The sequence below is a fragment of the Ammospiza caudacuta genome, chromosome 32 (assembly GCF_027887145.1).
Source record: "Ammospiza caudacuta isolate bAmmCau1 chromosome 32, bAmmCau1.pri, whole genome shotgun sequence".
Taxonomy (NCBI): Eukaryota; Metazoa; Chordata; class Aves; order Passeriformes; family Passerellidae; genus Ammospiza; species Ammospiza caudacuta.
This window is the reverse complement of record NC_080624.1, coordinates 4734307-4756918: the sequence shown is the minus strand read 5'-3', so window position 1 is coordinate 4756918 and position 22612 is coordinate 4734307. Positions and strand designations below refer to the sequence as shown.

The 22612-nt window shown below is 58.4% G+C and overlaps 6 protein-coding genes and 1 non-coding gene across 7 annotated transcripts; 4 read left to right on the top strand and 3 right to left on the bottom strand.

Annotated features, from left to right (window-relative positions):
- Nucleotides 1-11: 11 nt before the first annotated feature.
- On the bottom strand, nt 12-848 carry C32H11orf98 (chromosome 32 C11orf98 homolog). Its single transcript, XM_058822464.1, has 4 exons — nt 776-848; nt 532-596; nt 371-444; nt 12-260 (listed from the first exon to the last, which is right to left on the bottom strand). Exons 1-4 carry the CDS (start codon nt 809-811, stop codon nt 166-168), a joined length of 270 nt encoding a protein of 89 aa, XP_058678447.1. The 5' UTR covers nt 812-848; the 3' UTR covers nt 12-165.
- A 357-nt stretch (nt 849-1205) lies between these two features.
- On the top strand, nt 1206-1339 carry LOC131570150 (small nucleolar RNA SNORA57). Its single transcript, XR_009275853.1, has one exon. It is a non-coding gene; the product is annotated as a small nucleolar RNA SNORA57 (small nucleolar RNA).
- Nucleotides 1340-2205: 866 nt separating this feature from the next.
- Nucleotides 2206-2672, top strand: LOC131570048 (ubiquinol-cytochrome-c reductase complex assembly factor 3-like). Its single transcript, XM_058822384.1, has 2 exons — nt 2206-2353; nt 2438-2672. The coding sequence occupies exons 1-2, from the start codon at nt 2234-2236 to the stop codon at nt 2567-2569; spliced, it is 252 nt and encodes an 83-aa protein (XP_058678367.1). The 5' UTR covers nt 2206-2233; the 3' UTR covers nt 2570-2672.
- DMAC1 (distal membrane arm assembly component 1) lies at nt 2555-3523 on the top strand. The gene is made up of 2 exons (XM_058822383.1): nt 2555-2964; nt 3216-3523. Exons 1-2 carry the CDS (start codon nt 2745-2747, stop codon nt 3290-3292), a joined length of 297 nt encoding a protein of 98 aa, XP_058678366.1. The 5' UTR covers nt 2555-2744; the 3' UTR covers nt 3293-3523.
- UBXN1 (UBX domain protein 1) lies at nt 3501-9041 on the bottom strand. The gene is made up of 8 exons (XM_058822381.1): nt 8938-9041; nt 8549-8602; nt 7848-7964; nt 6880-7023; nt 5936-5987; nt 5091-5174; nt 4259-4475; nt 3501-3592 (listed from the first exon to the last, which is right to left on the bottom strand). The coding sequence occupies exons 1-8, from the start codon at nt 9015-9017 to the stop codon at nt 3543-3545; spliced, it is 798 nt and encodes a 265-aa protein (XP_058678364.1). The 5' UTR covers nt 9018-9041; the 3' UTR covers nt 3501-3542.
- A 719-nt stretch (nt 9042-9760) lies between these two features.
- BSCL2 (BSCL2 lipid droplet biogenesis associated, seipin) lies at nt 9761-15768 on the bottom strand. Its single transcript, XM_058822380.1, is given in 11 exon segments — nt 9761-9991; nt 10144-10209; nt 10756-10801; nt 10924-11062; nt 11663-11760; nt 12229-12342; nt 12344-12364; nt 13279-13422; nt 14429-14510; nt 15553-15698; nt 15700-15768. Coding segments are annotated over 11 exon segments (1095 nt in total). The 3' UTR covers nt 9761-9821.
- A 2219-nt stretch (nt 15769-17987) lies between these two features.
- GNG3 (G protein subunit gamma 3) lies at nt 17988-20850 on the top strand. The gene is made up of 3 exons (XM_058822406.1): nt 17988-18053; nt 18647-18752; nt 20091-20850. Exons 2-3 carry the CDS (start codon nt 18654-18656, stop codon nt 20217-20219), a joined length of 228 nt encoding a protein of 75 aa, XP_058678389.1. The 5' UTR covers nt 17988-18053; nt 18647-18653; the 3' UTR covers nt 20220-20850.
- The last annotated feature ends 1762 nt before the right edge of the window (nt 20851-22612 follow it).

Below are 22612 nucleotides of genomic sequence, written 5' to 3'. Positions count from 1 at the left end.
CTGGGCCAGAGCAGAGGAATCCTTTACTGGGGACACTGCGAGGGACTGGGGACAGCGGGAGCACCGAGGGGGCACCGGGGCGGTTCCAGCGCCGTGAACGGGGGGCACCGGGAGCACCGGGACGTCACCGGAGGTGTCACTGACGTCACCGGCGTGTCCCCGGTGTCACGGCGCCGCCTCCGCCATCTCCACATCGCAGCTCCCCGTCCCCGCCTTCTCCTCCCGCGGCCGCTTCGCCTCGGTCACCGCCGCCTTCAGCGCTGGGGACACCGGGAGGGGCTCAGGGCTCCGGTACCGCCCCCGGTGTCCCCCCCGGTACCGCCCCCGGTGTCCCCCCCGGTACCGCCCCCGGTGTCCCCTCCCCGCTCACCCCGCAGCCGCTTCAGCTCCTTCCGCAGCCGCTTCCCCCACACCGGGGCCTGACCCGCGGGCACCGACACAGACCTGGAGCGGGGAGAGCACCGGGACCCGCCCTCGGTTACCGGGGAGCACCGGGAGGGCACCCGGAGGGGCGGGGGGGGGGCCGCTCACCGCCTCTTCTGCCGCCGGCCCCGCGCCCGCTCCCGCCGCCGCTTGAAGAGCTTCTTGCGCAGCTCCTGTGGGGAACAGCGGGGTCAGCGCCGGTACCGGAGACCCCTCCCGGTAACGATTACCGGGAGTCCCGGTGAGGGTGGGGATTCCCGGCCTCCCCCCGGGCTGTTCATCCTGTTGGGCCCTGCCGGTGCCCCCCGGTGTGCCTGGAGCCCTCCCGGTGCCCCCCGGTGCCCCCGGTCACCGTTCGTGGCCGGTTGATTTTCCCTCCGATCCCCATCGTGCAACTTCCGGTCCGGCACTACTTCCGGTTCGTCCGCTATTCCGGTCCGGCACCACTTCCTTTCCGGCTAAACTTCCGGCTACTAAACCCCGCCTTTTTCCGCCCCCAGCCTGGAGCTGGCTCTGATTGGCTGCGGTGGCGGGAGCTCCGCCCATATTCAAATTCCCGCTGAGGCCCCCGCCCCTTTCCTTATAGTTTGTTTTCATTGGTTGGCGGGCGCGCGCCGGCACCGTTCATTGGTGAAATTATCCCAGGCCCCGCCCACATGCCGCTATATAAAACGGCCTCAGCCTCAGCGGGTTCTTTTAGCGCTGGGTAAGCAACCGGACCTGATCGGGATTTGGGTTGGTTTGGGCTTGAAACCGGGCGGGGAGGGGAAAACCGGGAGAATCCTCTCGTTCTTGGCGGGCCCCGGCGTTGCCGTGCCGGGCTCCGTGATGTGCGGAGGGAAAGCAGCGGCCGGCGCGATGTCTTCGGTGCCGGCGGTGGCGTCCGCCGGTCCCACCCTCACACGCCGGGACAAGGCCCCGGGCGCCGCTGCCCCGGGAGCTGCGGAGCGCTCGGTGCCGCCGCTTCACCGCCATTTTCTCCTCTGCAGGGCCCGCTAAAGGACCGGGAACGCCACGAGACCGCGCCGGCGGCTAAGGAGTGATTTTGTACTTTAAATTGTTAATAAAACGCTCTGAACCGCTTTGATCTCACGTCTGCTTTCGGTATCGGCGCGTCCTAGGGTGAGGGCGAGGATCTCCCGTTCCCTTCGCGGTTCTGGAGCCTTTCCGTGATCCCAATCCCGACGGTCGCAGGAGAGGGATTGCGGCCGTGAGGGGGATACAACTCCAGGTCCTCCAGGCCGCCATCTCTATGGTAATTATGTGCCAGAGGGGATTTCCGGTCCTTCCAGCCGCCATCTCTATGGTTTCAATATGGCGGATTGCATTTCCGGTCCTCCCAACTGCCATCTCTATGGTTTCAATGTGCCAGAGGGGATTTCCGGTCCTTCCAGCCGCCATCTCTATGGTTTCAATATGGCGGAGGACATTTCCGGTCCTCCCAACTGCCATCTCTATGGTTTCAATGTGCCAGAGGGGATTTCCGGTCCTTCCAGCCGCCATCTCTATGGTTTCAATATGGCGGATTGCATTTCCGGTCCTCCCAGCCGCAATCTCTATGATCTCCATGTGCCAGAGAGGATTTCCGGTCCTCCCAGCCTCCATCTCTATGGTTTCAATATGGCGGAGGACATTTCCGGTCCTCCCAACTGCCATCTCTATGGTTTCAATGTGCCAGAGAGGATTTCCGGTTCTTCCAGCCGCCATCTCTATGGTTTCAATATGGCGGATGGCATTTCCGGTCCTCCCAGCCGCCGTCTCTATGCTCCGGGCGGGCCAGAGCGGCGCCGGAAGTGGCAGGGAGGCGGCGATGGCGCTAGACCGGCGGTGGCCACTGGCACTCGCCCGCGCGGCCGTGCCGGTGGCGCTGGGGCTGCTGCTGTGGGTGGCGATTGCGGGCGGCGAGCAGGAGCGGCTGCAGACGCTCAAGGTACAGGGGGAAGGCGAAGGGGCCGGCGGGGACGCCTCGGGGACCGGAACCGGCGGTGACCCCGCGGTGTTCCCGGTCCGGCAGGGCCAGCCCGGCGCGGACGCCGAGACTTTGGCGCAGCGGCGGCGCCACAACGAGCTGATCATGGCGGCGCTGCGCGAGGCCGCCGAGACCGACGACAACGTTGCGAACCGGCCGGTGCCGTGGCGGAAGTGACGTCAGCACCGGGAGCACCCCCCCCCCCCCCCCTCCGTTTGCCGGTGTCCCGCCCTTTCTCCCGGAACCATCAGCGCTGGGCGCGGTTGCGCACGGAACTCTTTTGGTTTTGAGCGCGATTACACCCGGAGCGCTATAAATAGCGGACACTTCCGGCGCCTCTTCCGGTCCGGCCATGTCGCGGGGCGCGGAGGCCGCACCGGAGGCGCCGCCGGTGCCGGAGCCCGGCCCGGGCTCGCCGCGGCCGCTGTTCGGGGGCTGCTGGAGCTGCCGCCTGCTGAGCGGCGCGGGGCTGCTCATGGCCGCCGTCTCGGTGTACCAGGGGCCGCGCAACGCCATGAAAAGGGGGATCGCGCCCTCCATGGGCGCCATCGCCCAGATCACCTTCGCCGCCGGTGAGGGGCGGGGCGGGAATCGAAAGGAGGCGGGGACTGAGTGGAGAGGGGGCGGGACCAGGGGAAGGGGGCGGGGTCTGGGTGTTGGCGGGAAAAATTGGAGGGTTTCCATGGAAACGAAGGCGCGGCAGGGTGAGGGTGACCCCAAAATCTCCCCAAATTCTGCCCAAAATTTCGGGGGTTGGGAAGGGGGATGGACCCCAGGTGCCCCAGGTACCCCCGGGTGCCCCCATGTCCCCCCTGTCCCGCAGGTCTGGCCGCCTGGGGCATCGTCATCCTCGCCGACCCCGTGGGACGCTGGCAGCGCCAGAACCCCAAAAACCCCTGAGGGGACCCCAAAAACGGCACCGGGACCCCAAAAAATCCCCCAAAACGGCGAGGGGAGCTCAAAAACGGCACCAGGACCCCACAAACGGCTCCGGGACTCCAAAAAATGGAACTGAGAACCCCCAAAACAACGAGGGGACCCCAATAAAGGCACCGGGACCCCCAGACTGCTCTGGTGGGGGGCACAGGACAGGACAGACCGGGAGGTTTTGGGGTTTTTGGGTTTATTTGGGGTTTTTGGGGGGCCCCCCTCAGCTCCCCTCCTTCTTGGCCACGATGACGACGGCGGAGGGGACCAGACCTGGAATGGGGAGGGGGAGATCAGGACCCCCCAAGGACCCCTCAAAGCCCCCTCAATTCACCCCCAGATCCTCTCAAGAACCCCCCAAACCCCCTGGAGATCCCCCCAGGGACCCCAAAACCCCTTTGAACTCCCCAAGGACCCCCCAAATCCCCCCTTAATTCCCTCAGGAACCCTCCAAACCCCCTCAGGACCCCCCAAATCCCCTCAACGACCCCTGAAATCCCCCCAAGGACCCCTTGAACTCCCTTCAATCTTATCAAGGACCCCCCAAATCCCCTCAGGGACCTCCCAGATCCCACAGGGACCCACAAAGGATTGCCCAGATCCCTTTAAGGACCCCCAAATCCCCCCAGTGTGCCCCTAAATGCCCCCAAGGACCCCTCAGATCCCTCAAGGACCCCCCAAATCCCCCCAAGGACCCCCCAAATCCCCTCCAATCCCCCCAAGGACCCCCCAAATCCCCTCAAACCCCCCCAGGGATCCCCTCAAGGACCCCCCAAATCCCCCCAAGGACCCCCCAAATCCCCTCCAATCCCCCCAAGGACCCCCCAAATCCCCTCCAATCCCCCCAAGGACCCCCCAAATCCCCTCCAATCCCCCCACGGACCCCCCAAATCCCCTCAAACCCCCCCAGAGGCCCCCGACACGCCCCCGTTTGCTGACCCAGCTCCTGCAGGGGTTTCTCCATGTCCTCGTCGGTGAAGAGGCGCCGGGGAAAGGCCGTGCGGAGGCTGAAGGGCTCGGGGGGGCTCTGGGGGTCCCCGGGGCCGCTCCCGGTGCTGCCGGGGCCCCGGTGCAGCTCCACAAAGAGACGCACGGCCGCCAGCGGCTCCCGGGCACGGAAACTCTGCGTGAGGGCGCGCCCGTCGGGGAGACGCACCTGGGGGGAAATGAGCCAAAAATCAGCACAAAAATCAGCCCAAAATGGGCCCATAACAGCCCCAAAATCATCCTAAATCAGCACAAAAAAATCAGCCAAAAATCAGCACAAAATAACCCACAGAAACTCTGAGTGAGGGCGCGCCCGTCGGGCAGACGCACCTGACGGAAATAATCACAAAAATTAGTTTAAAATGCCTCAAAATCAGCCAAAAATCACCATAAATCATCCCGAGTCACACTCATTTAGAAAAAAATGGCTCTAAATCAGCTCAAAATGGCCCAAAATCACCTCAAATCAGCCCAAGTCACCCTTAAATCACCCCTGAATCATCGTAAATCACCCCAAATCATCCTTAAATCCCATCAAGGAGACAAAAATCACCCCAAAATCATCCTAAATCAGCCCAAGATCGCCCCAAATCACCCCTAAATCATCCCTAAATCCTTTTAGAGAGACAAAAATCACCCCAAAATCACCCTAATATTCCTTTAAATCCCAGCAAGGAGCCCCAAAATCAACCAGGGAGCCCCCCAATTGCCCCCAGGACCCCCCAATCGCCCCCAGGACCCCCCAAACGCCCCAAAATCCCCCAATGCCCCCCAAAATCCCCACCTGTATCCGGCACTGGTCGTACTCCCGCGGCGCCGGCGCCTCCGGGGGGGGCTGGGCCGGGGGGGTCGGGGGGTTCGGGGCGAACTGGGGGGGACACAGGGGGGAGATGGGGGGTCCTGAAGGGGATGGAGCCCAAACCGTGCCGGGGGGGTCCCCAGATCCCGTGGGACCCCCCCCAAAAATCCCGTGAGATTCCCCAAAAACCCTTTGGGATCCCACAAATTTCTGGGATTAAAGCAATTTTTGGGACCCCCCCCCAGTCCTTATGGATCCCCCCACCCTCAAATCATTTGGGATCCCCAAAATCCCACGGGATCCCCCAAAATATTTTGAAATTTTCCTAATTTTCTGGGACCCCCACAATCCTTTGGGATTCACCTCCAAAAATCATTTGGAACCCCCCAAATACTTCGGGATCCCCCCTAAATCCTTTGGGGTCCCCCTGAAAATCCTTTGGGATCCCCAAAATCCTTTGGGATCTTCCCCAATTTCTGGGGAGCCCTCAAATCCTTTGAGATCCCCCTGAATCCTTCGAGACCCCTCCAAAAATCCTCTGGGATCTCCCAAAATCTTTTGGGATTCTCCCAATTGTTTGGACCCCTCCAATTCTTTGGGATCCCCCCAAATTCTGTGAGATCCCCAAAACCTTTTTGGACTTTTTCCAATTTTTTGAGACCCTCCCCAATCCTTTAGGATCACCCCCAAATCCTCTGGGATCCCCTCCATTTTTTTGGGATCTCCCCCAACCATTTGGAATCCCCCCAAATTCCTTTGGAATTCCCCCAAATCCTTTCAGAACCCCCCTAATTTTCGGGGATCCCCCAGTTTTTCGGGGTGCCCCTTACCCTCTGCGCTCGCTCTGCCTTGTCCCTCTCGATCTTCTCCCGCACTCGCTGCCTGTGGGAACAGGGAGGGAAAATTCCGGGGATTTTGAGATTTCCTAAAGATTTTTGTGGTTCCCCAGGGGATTTTGGGGTTTTTAAGGTGGTTTTTGGGGTTTTTTTTGGGGCTCTCCGAGGTTTTGTGAGGGCTGCGGGTTCTGAGGGGTTCATGAGGCACCTCGGCCCGGGCAGCCCCTCCTGAGGGTTTTAAATGAGAAAAATTCTGGGAGTTTTTGGATTTCCTAAATCTTTTTGGTGTTTCCCGGGAGGTTTTCAGGTTTTTAAGGAGTTTTTTGGGTCTTTTTTGGGGTTCCTCGAGGTTTTGTGGGGCCGGGGATTCTGAGGGAGCTTTCGGTGCTTGAGGTGGCCCAGAGGACCCGGGGTCCCCTTCCAGGGCTTTTAAATGGGAAAAATTCCGGGATTTTTGGGATTTCCTAAAACTTTTTGGGGTTTCCTGGGAGGTTTTGGAGTTTTTAAGAAGGTTTTTGGGTTATTTTGGGGTTCCCCGAAGTTTTGTGGGGCCGGGGGTTGTGAGGGGTTCATGAGGCGACCCAGGAGACTCGGCGTGAGCAGCCCCTCCGGAGGGTTTTAAATGAGAAAAAATCCGGGAGTTTTTCGATTTCCCAAAACTTTCTGATCTCTCCCGGGAGGTTTTGGTGTTTTTAAGGAGGTTTTTGGGGTTTTCGGGGATTTTTTTGGGGTTTCTCGAGGTTTTGTGGGGCCGGGGGTTCTGAGGGAGCTTCCGGCGCTTGAGGCGCCCCCTGGCGGCCGGGAGGCCTCGGCCCGGGCAGTTCCTTTTTGGGGCGAAATTTCGGGGTTTCCCCGCCGTTTTGGGGGTTTTTTTTTGGGGTGAATTATCGGGGTTCCCCGGCAGTTTTGGGGCTCCTTTGGGGCCGTTCCCTCCTCACCGCGCCGCCCTCTCCTCGGCCCGGTCCCGCCGCCGCTCCTCGGCCGCCCGGCGCCGCTCCTCGTCCCGGCGCCATTCGCGCAGCTTGGCCAGCTCCTGGCCCCGGCGGCGCCGCTCGCGCTCCTCCCCGGCCTCCGACAGCGCCCTGGCGGTAAAACACTCCAAAATAAAACACCCTGAACCCCAAAATCACCCTGAACCCCAAATCCTGGGCCCCAAATCCCCCCGAACCCCAAATCCCCCTCAGCACAAATCCCGGGTCACAGCTCCTGGCCCCGGCGGCGCCGCTCGCGCTCCTCCCCGGCCTCCGACAGAGCCCTGGCATCCCAAAATCACCCTGAACCCCAAATCCTGAACCCTAAAATCACCCTGAACCCCAAATCCTGAACCCCAGAATCACGCTGAACCCCAAATCCTGAACCCCAAAATCACCCTGAACCCCAAATCCTGAACCCTTAAGCCATCCCGAACCCCTAAATTCTCACCTGATCCTCCATATTCCCCCATTGAAACCTCAGAAATTTCATTTTGAACCCCAGAATTCCAGCCTGAACACTAAATTCCCCACTGGACCCCAAAATTCCTCTTGAACATCCAAATTTCTCTCTTAAATCTCCAAACTCCCCCCCAAACCCTCCATATTTTCCTTTTGAATCCCCAAATTTCCCCCAAATTCCCTCTCCAAATCCCCAAATTTTCCTTCTAAATCCCCAAATTCAACCCCAAAACCCCAAATCCCCCCTTCAACCCCAAATTCCCTCCCCAAACCCCTGAATTTCCCCCCTCAAACCCACAAATACCCCCTTGAACCCCCAAATTTCTTCCTCAAAACCCCCAAATTTTCCCTTTCAACCCCTAAATCCCCTCCCCAAAGCCCCAAATTCCGCCCTCGAACCCCAAATTCCCCCCAGATTCACCCCTCAAACCCCCAAAGTTTCACTTTTAACTCCAAATCCCCCCCGAATTCACTTCTGGGTCTCGTCCTGCTCCCCCGGCGGCGCGCGGGGCCCCCCCAGCAGCGCCCCCAGACCCGGGGGGGTCTCGGGGTCCGAGTCCGAGTCGGGGTCGTCCTCGTGGGCCACCAGCCTGGGGGGGTCCCGAAATTAGGGGGGGGGTCCCCAAAATTGGGGGGTTTGGGGGGTCCTGGCGGGGTCTCAGGGGGACTTTGGGTAAAATTTGGGGTCTCAGGGGTTTTCTGGGGTCCTTAGGGGGGTTTTGGGGGTCCTGGCGGGGTTTTAGGGGTCTCGGGGTGGTTTTTGGGGCTCCCTGGGGGGGTCTAAGGGGGGATTTGGGGTCCTTGGGGGCGTTTTGGGGGTCCATGGGGCGTTTTTAGGGGGCTTTTAGGGGATCCCTGGCGGGGTTTGGGGTCTCAGGGGGTTTTTTTGGGGGTCCTGGAGGGGTATTGGGGGGGTCTCGGGGTGGTTTTTGGGGCTCCCTGGTGGAGTCTGAGGAGAAATTTGGGGTCTCGGGGGGGTTTTGGGGGTTTCAGGGGAGATCCGAGGGGTTCCAAGGGAGAATTTGGGGGTGTCAGGGTCTTTTTTGGGGGTCCCAGGGGAGTTTTGGGGGTCCCGGGCGCTTTTGGGATGTCCTGGAAGGGGTTTGGGGGTCCTGGGGGGCTTTTTGGGGTTCCCGGTTGTTTTTGGGGTCCCGTTATTTCCGTCCCCCCTCACCAGTCCATGGCCGGTTCCACCCCGCGGTTCCCGGTCAGCGCCAGCGCCTTCGCCCTGCGGGACCGACCCGGGAGGGTCACGGAGGGGGCTCCGGGACCCCCCAAAATCCCGGGACCCCCCAAATCCCCCGCACTGAGCTCTCCATGAGGCGCCCCCTGGCGGCCCGGAGGACTCGGCCCGGGCACTTCCTTCTCGGAATCCCCCAAATCCCCCCGGGACCCCCCAGATCTGTCCCAGGACCCCCGAATTCCCCCCGGGACCCCCCAAATCTCCCCCGGGTCTCCCGAATTCCCCCCGGGACCCGTTCCCGGCCCCTCTCCGGTGACCGGAGACCCCCGGCCGGTCCCTCCCAGCCCTCCCCGGAGTCCCGGCGCTTTCCCCGCCCTCACGCGCGCCGGGCCCCGAATCCCATCTCCAGCAGCGCCTCCAGGGCCCGCCCGGGCCCGGCCCCGCCGCCCGCCGCCATCATGGCGGCACCGGCGCCTCGTGTGACGTCACGTGGGGGCGGAGAAAGGGGGCGGGGTCAGGGTCACGTGAGGACGGGGGCCGGGAAGGGGCAGAAGGAGGAGGAACGCGAACGGTGCGGAGAAATGCAAAAAGCGACGCCGAAATCGCCCCAAAATAATCCAAAACCAACCCAAAAATAATCCAAAACTCACCTCAAAAATACCTCAATAATACCCCAAAACCCAACCCAGAAGTAGCTTGAAACCAACCCAAAAATAGCCCAAGACCCGACCCTAAAACCGCCCTAAAGTGACTGCAAAACCAACGCAAAAATACCCCAAAACCCGACCCCAAAACCAACCCAAATTAATCCCTAAATTGCTGTAAAGTGACCCCAAAACCAGCCCCAAAACCTCTCCCAAAAAACCCCGGAAACCAACCCCCAAAAAAACCCAAAATCCGACCCCAAAACCGCCCCAAAGTGACCTCAAAACCAACCCAAAAATACCCCAAAACGCACCCAAAAATAGCCCAAATCGCAACCCCAAAATCACAAAAATATACCCCAAAATTCTTAAATTTGGACCAGATTTTCTTCGAGTTGATTATGGGGAGGAGATTTTGGAAGAATTTGGGGGGAATTTTGGGGAAAATTGGGAGGAATTGGGAGGAAATTTGGGGGAATTTGAGGGGAATTTGGGGCTCCCGTCCCCTCTCCCCCCCTCCCCCTCCCCAAATAAATCCCGACTCATTTTGGGGGTGTGGGGGAGGGGCCGAAGCCTTTATTGACCCCCCCAAAATGGGGGAGGGGCGGGGGGGGCGGGGCTCAGGAGCTGGAGCAGAGCTGGCGCTGCCGGAGGGGGGCGGGGCCGTCCGCGAGGGCGTGGGGGAGGGGCGTGGGCGTGGCCTCCTCCTGCTGCTGCCCCGCCCCCTCCTCTTCCTCCTCTTCCTCGGGCCCCTCCCCCTCCTTGGGGGCGGCGCTGAGCAGGGGCGGGTCTGGGGAGGGGGGAGGGGCGGTCAGAGACCCCAGACCCAAAATTTGGGCCCCTCCCACCCCCAAAATTCGGCCCCTCCCACCCCCAAATTGGGGCCCCTCCCCCCCCTTTGGATTCTGGGGTTTGTTTTGGGGGTCTCTGCCCCTCCCCCACCTGGGCCGGGCTCCGAGGCTCCGACGTTTTCGGGCTCCTCCGAATTCTGGGGGGGGTCTGGGAGGTCTGGGGAGAGGGGGGAGGGGGGAGAAAGAATCAACCTGAACATTCCCAAAATCCCAAAAATCCCACCCAAAAATACCACCCAAAGCCTCCCCAAAATCCTTCCCAAAAACATAACCCCAAAACTCCCCAAAATCCCACCCGAAATTTCCCAAAAAATCTTCACAAAAATCCCCCCCCAAAAATCCCCCAAACCTCCCCAAAATCTTCCTCTAAATCCCTCCCAAATTCTGCCCAAAATTTCCTGAAAATCTCCCCCAAAATCCCCTCCCAAATTCCTCCAAAAATTCCCCCCAAAATTCCCAAATTCACTCAAAAATTTCCCCCAAAAAACCCTCCCAAATATCCCTAAATTTCTTCCCCAAAAATCTTTCAAAATTCCCTCAAAAATTCCCTTCAAGAAATCCCCAAATTCTCCCCAAAATTCCTCCAAAAATTCTCCCAAATTTCCCCCAAAAAATCCTCAAAATCCTCCCAAAACTTCCCCAAATTCCGCAGCCCCTCCCCCACCCCTGGCCCCTCCCCCTTTGCCCCGCCCCCATCTCTCACCTGGCCCCTCCCCCTCCCCGGTGGCTCCTCCCCGGTTCCTCCGCTCCTGTTGGGGGAGGGGCCCAGGTGAGCTCAGCGGTGGGGGAGGGGCGGGAGGGATCCCCAGCCCCGCCCCCATCCCCATTAGCCCCGCCCCCTCCCTTAGCCCCCTCCCCCCTCATGTCTCACCTGTGCTGGGCGGGGGCGGGGCCTTCGGGGGCCCCTCCCCCACTGCAGGTACCCCCCCAGGGTCAGCAAAGCCAGGAGCGTCCAGTTCCCGGCCACGCCCACAACCGCTGACGTCACAGGGAAGTGATAGAGGAGGTACCTGGGGACAGGTGTGACATGGGCAGGTACAGGTGTGACAGGTGTGTGACATGTGTGACACAGGTGTGACGTGTGTGTGACAGGCGTGTGACAGCTCCCGGCCACGCCCACAACCGCTGACGTCACAGGAAAGTGATAGAGGAGGTACCTGGGGACAGGTGTGACAGGTGTGTGCCACAGGGACAGGTGTGTGACAGGTGAGGGACAGACGGACAGATGTGACACAGGGACAGATGGACAGGTGTGTGACAGATCCCGGCCACGCCCACAACCGCTGGCATCAGAGGGAAGTGATAGAGCAGGTACTGGGACAGGTGTGACAGGGACAGGTGCGACAGGTGTGACACAGGTGTGACACAGGTACAGGTGTGACAGGGACAGGTGTGTGACAATTCCCGGCCCCGCCCACAACCGCTGACGTCACAGGGAAATGGCACAGGAGGTACCTGGGGACAGGTCCGGGGCAGGTTTGGGGCAGGTATAGGGCAGGTTTGGGGCAGGTATAGGGCAGGTTTGGGGCAGGTTTGGGGCAGGTTTCAGGCAGGTTTGGGGCAGGTTTGGGGCGGGTTTCAGGCAGGTTTCAGGCAGGTGTCGGGGTTACCTGAGGCCGCTGAAGTGCGCGTGCACGCGCAGCCGCGCCCCGTAGAGCTGCACCCGGCGGCTGCGGATCTCAACCAGAGCCCCCACGGTGGGTGAGTACTGGGGAGGGGGAAACGGGGGGTCAGGGACCCCCAAAATATCCCCAAACAACCCCAAAATACCCCCAAAATAGCCCTGGGACACCCAAAATATCCTGGGAGCCCCAAAATACATCAAAATATCCCAAAATACACCAAAATAACCCTGGGACACCCAAAATATCCCCAGAATACCCCCAAATACCCCAAAAACACCTTGGGGCCCACAAAATATCTCCCAAATATCCCCCCAAAATACCCCACATCCCTCCAGGACCCCCCAAATCCCCCTGGGACCCCTTCAGGATCCCCCAAACTCCCCCAAATCCCCTCAAAATCGCTCCCAGACCCCCCAAATCTCCCCAGGACCCCCCAAAACCCCATTGGGACCCCCATAAATCCCCCCACAAATCCCCCACAGAACCCCCTCTGGGACCCCAATAATCCCCCCAAAGCCCCACTGAGACCCCCCAAGCGCCCCCAGACCCACGGGGTCCTCGCGGTAGCGCCCCATCAGCTCCAGCTCCAGGGTCTGGCTCTGCTCCGCGAAGCCGCTGAGGAAGAGTCCGGCGAAGGCCGCGGTGTGCAGGGCCCGGAGCAGGCGGGGAGCGGTAATGGAGCATGGCCTGGGGACACCCCAAAACCCCAAATGAGACCCCAAAAACACCCCTGAGACCCCAAACCCACCCCAAATCCAACCCCAGAGTCCCCAAATCCGCCCCAAAGGCCGCGGTGTGCAGGGCCCGGAGCAGGCGGGAGCGGTAATGGAGCATGGCCTGGGAGCACAAAAAACAGAGTGAGACCCCAAAAACACCCCAAAAACACCCCGAGACCCCAAATCCAACCCTAAGCCTGGACTGGGATCCCAAATCCAACCCCAAACCCACCCCAGATCCAATCCAGAGACCCCAAATCCATCGCAGAGCCCAAATGGGACCCCAAATACAGACAGAGACACCTAAGCCCACCCCTGGGACCCCAAATCCCGACTGGGACCCCCAAATCCTCCCCAGATCCCACCCAGAGACCCCAAATCCATCCCAGAGCCTTCCAATCCCATCCCAGACCCAAAATCCCCCAAATCCCAGCCCAAAGTCCCAGTCCCAGTTCCCAGTTCATTCCCAGTTCCCAATCTCATTCCCAGTTCAACTCCAGTTCAATCTGTTCAATCCCAGTCAATCCCAGTTTGTCCCAGTCTATCCCACTCCATTCCCAGTCAATCCCAGTTCAATCCCAGTTTATCCCAGTTCAATCCCAGTTTATCCCAGTCCAATCCCAGTCAATCCCAGTTCAATCCCAGTTCAGTCCCAGTCTATCCCAGTCCATCCCAGTTTATCCCAGTCAATCCCAGTCAATCCCAGTCATTCCCAGTCAATCCCAGTCTATCCCAGTCCATTCCCAGTTCAATCCCAGTCCTATCCCAGTCCATCCCAGTCTATCCCAGTCAATCCCACTCCATTCCCAGTTCAATCCCAGTCTATCCCAGTCCATTCCAGTCTATCCCAGTCCATCCCAGTCCCTCCCCAGTCCATCCCAGTACCGATCTCTCACTCCTGGCCAGGGTTTTGCCGTCGCTCCCGTACAGGCTCAGCCCCACCATGAACATCCCCAGCTCTCGGTTCACCGGCGACTCCGGCAGCTCCAGCTCCAGCGAGATCCGGTACAGCTGCCCGTAGAGCAACACCTGAGGGTAAAACACACCTGGGTTACACCTGGGATACACCTGAGATACACCTGGGGTATACCTGGGTTACACCTGGGGTACACCTGGGTACCCAGCTCCAGCGAGATCCGGTACAGCTGCCCATAGAGCAACACCTGAGGGTAAAACACACCTGGGTTACACCTGGGATACACCTGAGATACACCTGGGGTATACCTGGGTTACACCTGGGGTACACCTGGGTACCCAGCTCCAGCGAGATCCGGTACAGCTGCCCATAGAGCAACACCTGAGGGTAAAACACACCTGGGTTACACCTGGGATACACCTGAGATACACCTGGGTTACACCTGGGGTACACCTGGGTTACACCTGGTTTACACCTGGGTACCCAGCTCCAGCGAGATCCAGTACAGCTGCCCATAGAGCAACACCTGAGGGTAAAACACACCTGGGTTACACCTGGGTTACACCTGGTACACCTGGGTTACACCTGGGTACCCAGCTCCAGCCAGATCCAGTACAGCTGCCCATAGAGTAACACCTGAGGGTAAAATACACCTGGGTTACACCTGGGATACACCTGAGATACACCTGGGGTACACCTGGGTTACACCTGGGTTACACCTGGGTACCCAGCTCCAGCCAGATCCAGTACAGCTGCCCATAGAGTAACACCTGAGGGGGGGAAATACACCTGGGTTACACCTGGGTTACACCTGGGATACACTTGGGTTACACCTGAGATACACCTGAGATACACCTGGGTACAGGTGGGTTACACCTGGGATACACCTGGGCACACCTGGTACAGCTGGGAATGGCATTTTTGGGATATTTTCAGCACATTTTGGCCCCAAAACCCCCAAATTTCTGGGGACATTTCCAGGACATTTTGGCCCCAAATTCCCCAAATTCTGGGATATTCCAGAACCTTCTCCCGGTGCTCCCCCCAGCCCCAAACCCCCCAGAATTCTGGGACATTTTCGGCACACTTTGGCCCCAAATTCTGGGACATTTCCAGAACCTTCTCGCGGTGCTCCCCCAGCAGGGACACGTTGGCCGTGGGGAAGGAGCAGAGCTCGGGCCCGGGGCGCTCACAGTCCGACCTGGGGGGCAGAAATGGGTCAGGGATGAGAAATACCCCCCAGAAACACCCAAAACCACCCCAAAACCCCCCAAAACCACCCTAAAATCACCCCAAAACCCCATACACCCCAAAACCACCCCAAAACCCCTTCCCAGCCTCACCTGGACACACCTGAACCCCCCCAAACCAAACCTGGTCCCACCTGAGCCCCCCCAAACCCCACCTGAACACACCTGAGCGCACCTGAACCCACTGAAACCACACCTGGACACACCCAAATGCCCCAAAACCCCTCCCAGCACCACCTGAACCCCCAAAAAACGCCACCTGGACCTACCTGGACACACCTGCATCGCCCTGAACCCCACCTGGACACACCTGAACCTCCCCCCAGAGCCCCCCAAAACCCTTCCCAGCCCCACCTGGACACACCAAATCTCCCAAAACCCCACTGGAACCCCCCTAAACCCCCCCCAGCCCCACCTGGACACATCTGGACATACCTGGACACACCCAAACCCCCAAAGAAACCCTCCCAGCCCCGGCTGAACCCCTCAAAACCCCACCTGAAAACACCTGAAACCCCCCCCAAACCCCTCCCAGCCCCACTTGGACACCTGAACTCCCCACCTGGACACACATGAGCCCCTCAAACCTCCCAAAACCTCCCCCGAACCCCACCAAACCCCACATTTACCTGAACGCCAGGTGCAGCAGGTGCACCCAAACCCCCCGAAAGCCCCAAAGCCCCCATTTACCTGAATGCCAGGTGCATTGTGCACACCCAAAGTCCCAAAGCCCCCATTTACCTGAAGGCCAGGTGCATTGTGCACACCCAAAGCCCCATTGTGCACACCCAAAGCCCCATTTACCTGAAGGCCAGGTGCATTGTGCACACCCAAAGCCCCATTTACCTGAAGGCCAGGTGCATTGTGCACACCCAAAGCCCCATTGTGCACACCCAAAGCCCCATTTACCTGAAGGCCAGGTGCATTGTGCACACCCAAAGCCCCATTTACCTGAAGCCCAGGTGCACTGTGCACACCCAAAGCCCCATTTACCTGAAGGCCAGGTGCAGGGGCCGCAGCACGGCGGCCGCGGGCAGGTAGGCCCAGTAGAAGGAGCCGTAGAGGAACACGGAGCCCCAGAGCAGCAGCAGCGCCAGGCTCAGCCCCAGCGCCCCCCGCAGCAGCGCCCGCCGCGCCCCCCCGCCCCACCTGAGCCCCCCAGGTGAGCAACGGGGGGGGCGGGGCCGCGGGGAAACCCCCCGGCGCCATGGGAGCCCCATCGGAGGGGGAGGGGCTGCAGAAAAACAGAGTGGGAGGGGTTAAAATGGGTTAAAAATGCGAGGGAAAGGGTTAAACCCCGCCCCCACCTGACCCCGCCCACACCTGAGCGCCCCAGGTGAGAATTGGGGGGGCGGGGCCATGGGAACCCCCAAGGGGAGGGGAGGGGTTAAACGGGGAGGGGTTAAGGAAGGGGAGGGGCAGGGCCACGCCCCCATGGAGGCGGAGCCCTCCCACCAAATTCCCCTCCCCCACCCCGAAATCTCGTGGGAATCCCAAAATTCCCTTCCAAAAATTCCCTTCCCCCACCCCCAAATCCCCTCCCAAAAATTCGCTCCCGAAAATTTCGGCTCCATTCCCAAAATCTGTGGGGGAATCCCGAAATTCCCTTTCCCCACCCCAAAATTCTCTCCCCAACCCCAAAATTTCCTCCCAGAAATTCTGGCCTCAACCCCAAAAATCTGTGGGGGAAATCCCAAAAATTCCCTCCTAAAAATTTCCTTGCCCCACCCCAAAATTCCGCCTCCAACCTCAAATTCCCTCTCCAAAATTTCCCCTCCCCATTCCCAAAATTTGTGGGGAATCCCCAAAATTCCCTTCTCCCTCTCCCATCCCCACCTAAAATCTGTGGGCCAGTCCCAGAATTCCGTCCCCATTCCCAAAATCTGTGGGGGAAATCCCAAAATTCCCTCCCAAAATTCCCTCCCTAAATTCCCTCCCCCGCACTAAAAGTCCCTCCCAAAAATTTTGGCTCCATTCCCAAAATCTCATTGGGAAATCCCAAAATTTCCCCTCCCCATTCCTAAAACCTCCAGGGAACCCCGAAGTTCCCCTTCTTGTCCCGTAAATTGGAGGAGATTCCCAAAATTCCCTCCCAAAAATTCCCAGTCCAGCAACAAAATTTGAGATTATTCCCAATATTTCCTCTCCAGACCCCAAAATTCGAGATTTTTCCCTCCCCAGACCCCAAAATTTGGGATTGTTCCAAAAAATTTAATCCCCCAGATCCCCAAAATTTGGGTTTTTCCCCCCAAATTCCCTCTCCCACACCCCAAAATCCCCTCGTGGACCCCCAAAATTTGGGATTTTTGCCAAAATTCCGTCCCCTAGACGACAAAATTCATCGGGGGAGCCCCAAATTTCCCTCCCCCACCCCAAAATCCCCTCGGGGACCCCAAATTTGGGATTTTTCCCGGAATTGCGGAATTCGGGCCAGGGGTGAGGGTGGGGGAGGGGCAGGGCCGCGTTCCCGCCCCTCCCCCACCCCCAAATTTGGGATTTTTCCAAAAATTCCTCCCCCACCCCCAAACCCTCGGGGGGATTTCGAGGTTTTGCGGTCCCGTGGAGGAATTTTGGGGGGAATTTGGGGCATTTTGGGGCACCCCGGGGAGACGTTGAGGCCGATTTTGGGTTCGCGGAGCGAAATTTTGGGATTTTCTGAGGTAATTTTGGTGGAGTTTCCTCACCCCGAGTGGGTTCCGGGGGTTTTCGAGGGTCGCGGATTCGATTCCGGCGGTTTTTACGGCGATTTTTTCAGTTTTAGGGCGGATTTTTGGGATAAATTCGGGGCTTTTCGGGGCTCCCGCGCCCTTACCGAACGCCGGCACCTCCCGCTTCCCGCCACGCCCTGGCCACGCCCACAACCCCGCCGCTTCCGGGTGCAAACCCCGCCCTTGCCTCACTCTATTGGTCAATGCTTATTTAAACCACGCCCCTCCCTTATATGGAGGGAATGAGTGGGCTCCGCCCACTGCGGGCCCGCCTGCGCTGGCCCCGCCCACTGCGGCCCCGCCGGGCCCCGCCCCGTTTCCATGGCAACGGGGGGATTTTTTTTTTTTTTTTTTTTTTTTTTTTTTTTTTTTTTTTTTGGGGGGGGGGATTTTTGGGGCTTTTGGGCAATTTTGGGGGGTCCCGGTGGGGACTGGGATCCTCAGGATTCTGGCGGGGGTCCCTGAGGGATTTTGGGGCATTTTGAGGGGGATTTTGGGGGGTTTTAGGGGTGTGTGGAGGGGTTATGAGGGTTTGGGGGGGGGCAAAATTGGGTGGCAGGGGTCCTTTAACCCCTCCCCTCCCCCACCATGAACCCCCTCCCCATTTTAAATTGGGGGGGTCGGGGCGGGCTTTGAGACGCCCCCAAAATTGGGGGAAAAAGGGACGGAGGGGCAAGGGCGTGGTCCCCCCGCCCTTCCCCCAGCCCAGGCCCCGCCCCCTCCCCAGCCCAGGCCCCGCCCCCTCCGAGCATCGCCGGGACCGGAGCGGCCGCGGGTCCTGCACAGGTGGGGGAGGGGCGATTGGGGGGGGGGGGGGGGGATTTTGGGGGGTCCTGGGGGGTGGGGGAGGGGATGGGGGGAGGGCGGGGAGAGGCAAAAACCGCGGGAAAATTGGGGGGGGGGGTTGGGGCTGATTTGGGGGGAGGGGATTTGGGGGAAATTGGGAATTTTGGGGTTAAATTTGGGATTTTTGGGGGTCTGGGGGGAGGATTCTGGGGGGATTTTGGGGAAATTTTGGATTTTTAGGGGGAATTTCTGGATGGAAAAAATTCGGGATTTTTTTTCCAGGAGGGTTTTGGGGGGAGATGCTGAATTTGGGGTGGGGTAATTATATTATTCGGATTATTTTTAAATTTTGGGCGTTTTTGTTGACTTTTTTTGGGCGATTTGGGATTTTTGGGGAGGATCCCAAATTTTGGCTCGAGGGGGAAATTTGGGATGTTGGGGGAGAGGATTTTTATTTAGAGGGGAAAAAAATCGAATTTATGGGGGATTTTTTTTTTTTTAATTTATTTTTAGGGGGATTTTTGGGGGTTTTTTATGGGGATTTCGGGGTTTTTGGTTTTTGGGGGGTCCCAAATTTCGGGGTGCCCCCGCAGCCCCCCCATGAAGGGCGAGCCCCCCCCCAGCAGCACCCTGAGCGTGGGCCAGGCCCGGAAAATGGTGGAGCAGCTGAAGATCGAGGCCAGCCTGTGCCGGGTCAAGGTCTGGGGCAAAAACGGGGGAAAATGGGAAAAATGGGCAAAAATGGGAAATAAATAGGGAAAACCAGGGGGGAAAAAAAGGGAAACATGGGGGGGGAAATAGGAAAAAAGGGGGGGAATGGAGGGGAAAATGGGGGGGGAAATGAGGAATAAATAGGAAAAATGTGGGGAATAGGGGGAAAATGGGGAGAATTTGGGGAAATAAGGGGGGAAAATGGGATAAAAGGAGGGGAAATATGGAGGGGAAATGGGGGAAATTAGGAATAAATAGGGAAAAATGGGGAAAAGCGGGGGGAAGTGGGAGGAAAATGGGGGGAAAGGAGGAAAAATGTGGAAAAGACTGGGGGAAATGAAGAAAAAAAACCAGGGGGGAATGGGGGGAAAAGGGAAAAAATGGGAAAAAAGGGAAAAAAGGAGGGAATGGAGAAAAATTGAAAAAAATTGAGAGAAATGGGGAAAATGGTGGGAAAATTGGGATTTGAGGGGGGGTTTAAAGAGATTTGGGAGTAATTTGGGGGTTTGGGGTGAAAGAATGAGGATTTTTGAGGGGTTTGGGTGGGGTTAAGAGAGATTTGGGGGAGGGATAAAGGATTTGGGGGATTCAAATGGGATTTTGGGGCATAAAAATGGGGTTTGGGGGCGGTTTTGAGGAGGTTTGGGTATAAAAAAGGGGAAATTAGGAAATTTGGGGGGGGGGGGTAATGGGATTTGGGGTTCCAAGGGTGGATTTAGAAATTCCAGGTGGGATTTGGGAACTGGGGGCTGTTTTGGGGAGTTCCAGGTGAATTTTTGGGGTTTCCAGGTCTGATTTTAGGAGTTCCAGCTGTATTTTAGGGGTTCTGGGTACACTTTTGGGGTTGCCTGATTTATTTTTGCGGCTCCCAGGTACATTTCCGGGGTTCCCAGGTACATTTTAGGGATTCCCAGGTATTTTTGGGGTTCCCTGACCCCGTTTTCCCCCATCCCATGTATATTTTCAGAGGTTCCAGGTGCATTTTAGGGATTCCCAGGTGTATTTTTGAGGTTCCCAGGTATTTTTGGGGCTCCCTGACCACATTTCCCTGTCCCAGATGCATTTAAGGGATTCCCAGGTACATTTTCAGGGTTTCCAGGAACATTTTAGGGATTCCCAGGTATTTTCGGGGTTCCCTGACCCCGTTTTCCCCACCCCCGGTATATTTTTAGAGGTTTCAGGGACATTTTCAAGGTTCCCAGGTATTTTCGGGGCTCCCTGACCCCGTTTTGCCCACCCCATGTGTATTTTCGGGGTTCCCAGGTGCATTTTCGGGGCTCCCAGGTATTTTCGGGGTTCCCTGACCCCGTTTTCCCCCTGCCCAAGGTGTCGAAGGCGGCGGCGGAGCTGCTCAGTTACTGCGAGGCGCACGCGTGCGAGGATCCGCTGCTGACGCCGGTGCCGACCTCGGAGAATCCCTTCCGCGAGAAGAAATTCTTCTGCGCGCTCCTCTGACCCCCAAAAAATCTGGGGAATCCCCCCAAAAATCCCGGGGAATCCCCCCAAAGATCCTGCGGGACCCCCCCTCACATTTCGGGCCACCCCTGTACGATTTAGGGCCGAATTCACCCCAAGAATGAGGCGGAAATGAGGGGGGGGTGGGGCACAATTTGGGGTTTTTGAGGTCCCCCCCAAAGCTGGGACCTCCCCCCTAAACTGGGGACCCCACCCCAAAAAAAGCCCAGCTCAGAATTTGGGGGGTTTTGAGGGGGTTTGGGGGGGGTTTTGGGGGTCCCCATCCTCAAAAGGCACCAAGGATGGACTCGGGGAAGGTTCTGGAATGGGGGTGGGGAAACCCCCAAAAATCACCCCAAAATTCCCCCTCCCACACCCCATCACTCCCCACCCCCCCCCCTCAAAATGGGGATCCCCCAAAGCTTCAGGACATGCCCAAAAAATTCCCAAAAAATCCCCAAAATTCCTCCCTCACCTCCCCCACCCCGAACTCGGGGGGTTCCTCTCCCACAACCACGACCCCTCCCCCCAATTTCGGCTCTGAGGGGGGGAGGGGCAGTTTAAGGGGGGTTCCCCCAATTTTGGGGTGTCCCCACCCCCCCAAATAAACACCTGGCGGCACAGACGGGGCCGGGGCCATTTTTGGGGATTCCCCCAAAAAATGGGGTGGGGCAAAAAATGGGTGGGGGAGGGGGGGGGGGGAGGTCCCTAAAATTAACGGAGGGGAGGGGCAAAAAAAATGGGGGAAGGGGGAGGGGGCAGAGAGAGGAAATTGGGGTCTGGGGGAAGAGGAAGGAAGGAAAAGGAGGAAGAAAAACGGGGAGGAGGAGGAGGAAGAAATGAGGAGGAATAGGAAGATAAAGGAGGAAGAGGACGGGGAAGAGGAAGAAAAGAGGAGGAAGAGGAAAATAAAGGAGGAAGAGGAAGATGAAGGAGGAAGAGCCGCCCGAGCCCCTGAGGTCCCCACGCCCAACATGGCGGCGCCCACACCCTCCCACGGATGCCGCCATGACACCCGCGCATGCGCACCGCGCCCACACCGCCCAAGATGGCGCCTCCCAGCACCCAAAATGGCGGCGGGAGCCCAGGGGGCGCCCCCGGCCCAGGCGGGAGCCCCTCCCCCACCCGGGACCCCCCAAAATCCCCGTGGGGGGAGGGGGAGCCCCCCCCGTTATCCCCCCCGCCCCCCCGTTCCCACCACGTCATCGCCGCGCGCGGCCAAGATGGCGGCGCCCAGAGGCCCGCGGTTGCCATGGCAACCGAGCTAGGCCTGAGGCCCCGGAGCAGGCCCGGCCTGCGCGGGAGGGAAATAAAATTATTAAATAGTTAATTTGTGTTAATTAATTAATCTTTATGAGCCGAGATTTGGCGTAAACACCTCAGAGATGGGTCCAGAACGGGGCCTAGAGTGCCAAAGGTTAAAACCAGGCCCAGGCCTAAGGCCAGGCCCCAAAAAGCCCCAAACCCAGACGGGTTTAAACCAAATAAACTTCAAAAAGCCCCAAATCTGGGTTTGAGCCCCAAAATCAGCACCAGGACCGAGTTTAAGCCCCAAACTTCCTCTAAACCCAGTTGAACCCCCCCAAACTCGGTTTTAACGCCCCTCCCACTGACTTCAATTTTAAATTCCATCTCGGTTTTAATCTAATTTAACCCCCAGACTGAGTAGAACCGTCTAAACCAAATTTTAACCCCTCCAGCCTCCCCCAGGCCCGTTTGAACCCAGGTTTAACCTCATAAATCCAGTGTTAACCCAACAAACCTGATTTTAACCCAATAAATCTGGTTTTAACCCAACAAGCCCAGTTTTAACCCAATAAATACAGTTTTAACCGCCCAAACTCTATTTTAATTCCAGTTTTTACCCTTTTAATCCCACTTTTAACCCTTTTAAACCCAGTTTTTACCCCACAAACAGCACCCGAGGCCGCCCTGGGCTCAAGCGAATTTTCTTTATTTCTAAAAAGGGACAAAAACCCCGACACGGCCTGGGTGGGGGGAGGGGCGGGGTGGGGGTCGGGGCCGCCCCTCCCCCCCCGCGGAAATTTGGGGAATTTTCGTCATTTTGGACCCCCAAAACCCCGGAAGGGACGAGAGCGGAAATTGGGGAAAAATGGGGGGAAATGGGGGCGGGGGAGGGGCGGGGAGGGACCCCCCAAATCCAGGAAAAAACAAAAAAAGGGGAAATTTTTCATTTCTCACGGATTTTCGTGGGTTTGGGGTTTTTTAATGGTTTTTCTTATTCTTTTTTTTTTGTGTTTTTGTTTTATTTGAAAAAGGACCCGAAAAGCTCCGGCAACGGCCCCTCCCCCACCCGGAAAAATCCCAAATTTGGGTTTTTTAATAGGGGAGGGTTCTCACGTTGGGGGATGGGAAATGGGGGAGGGGAGAAG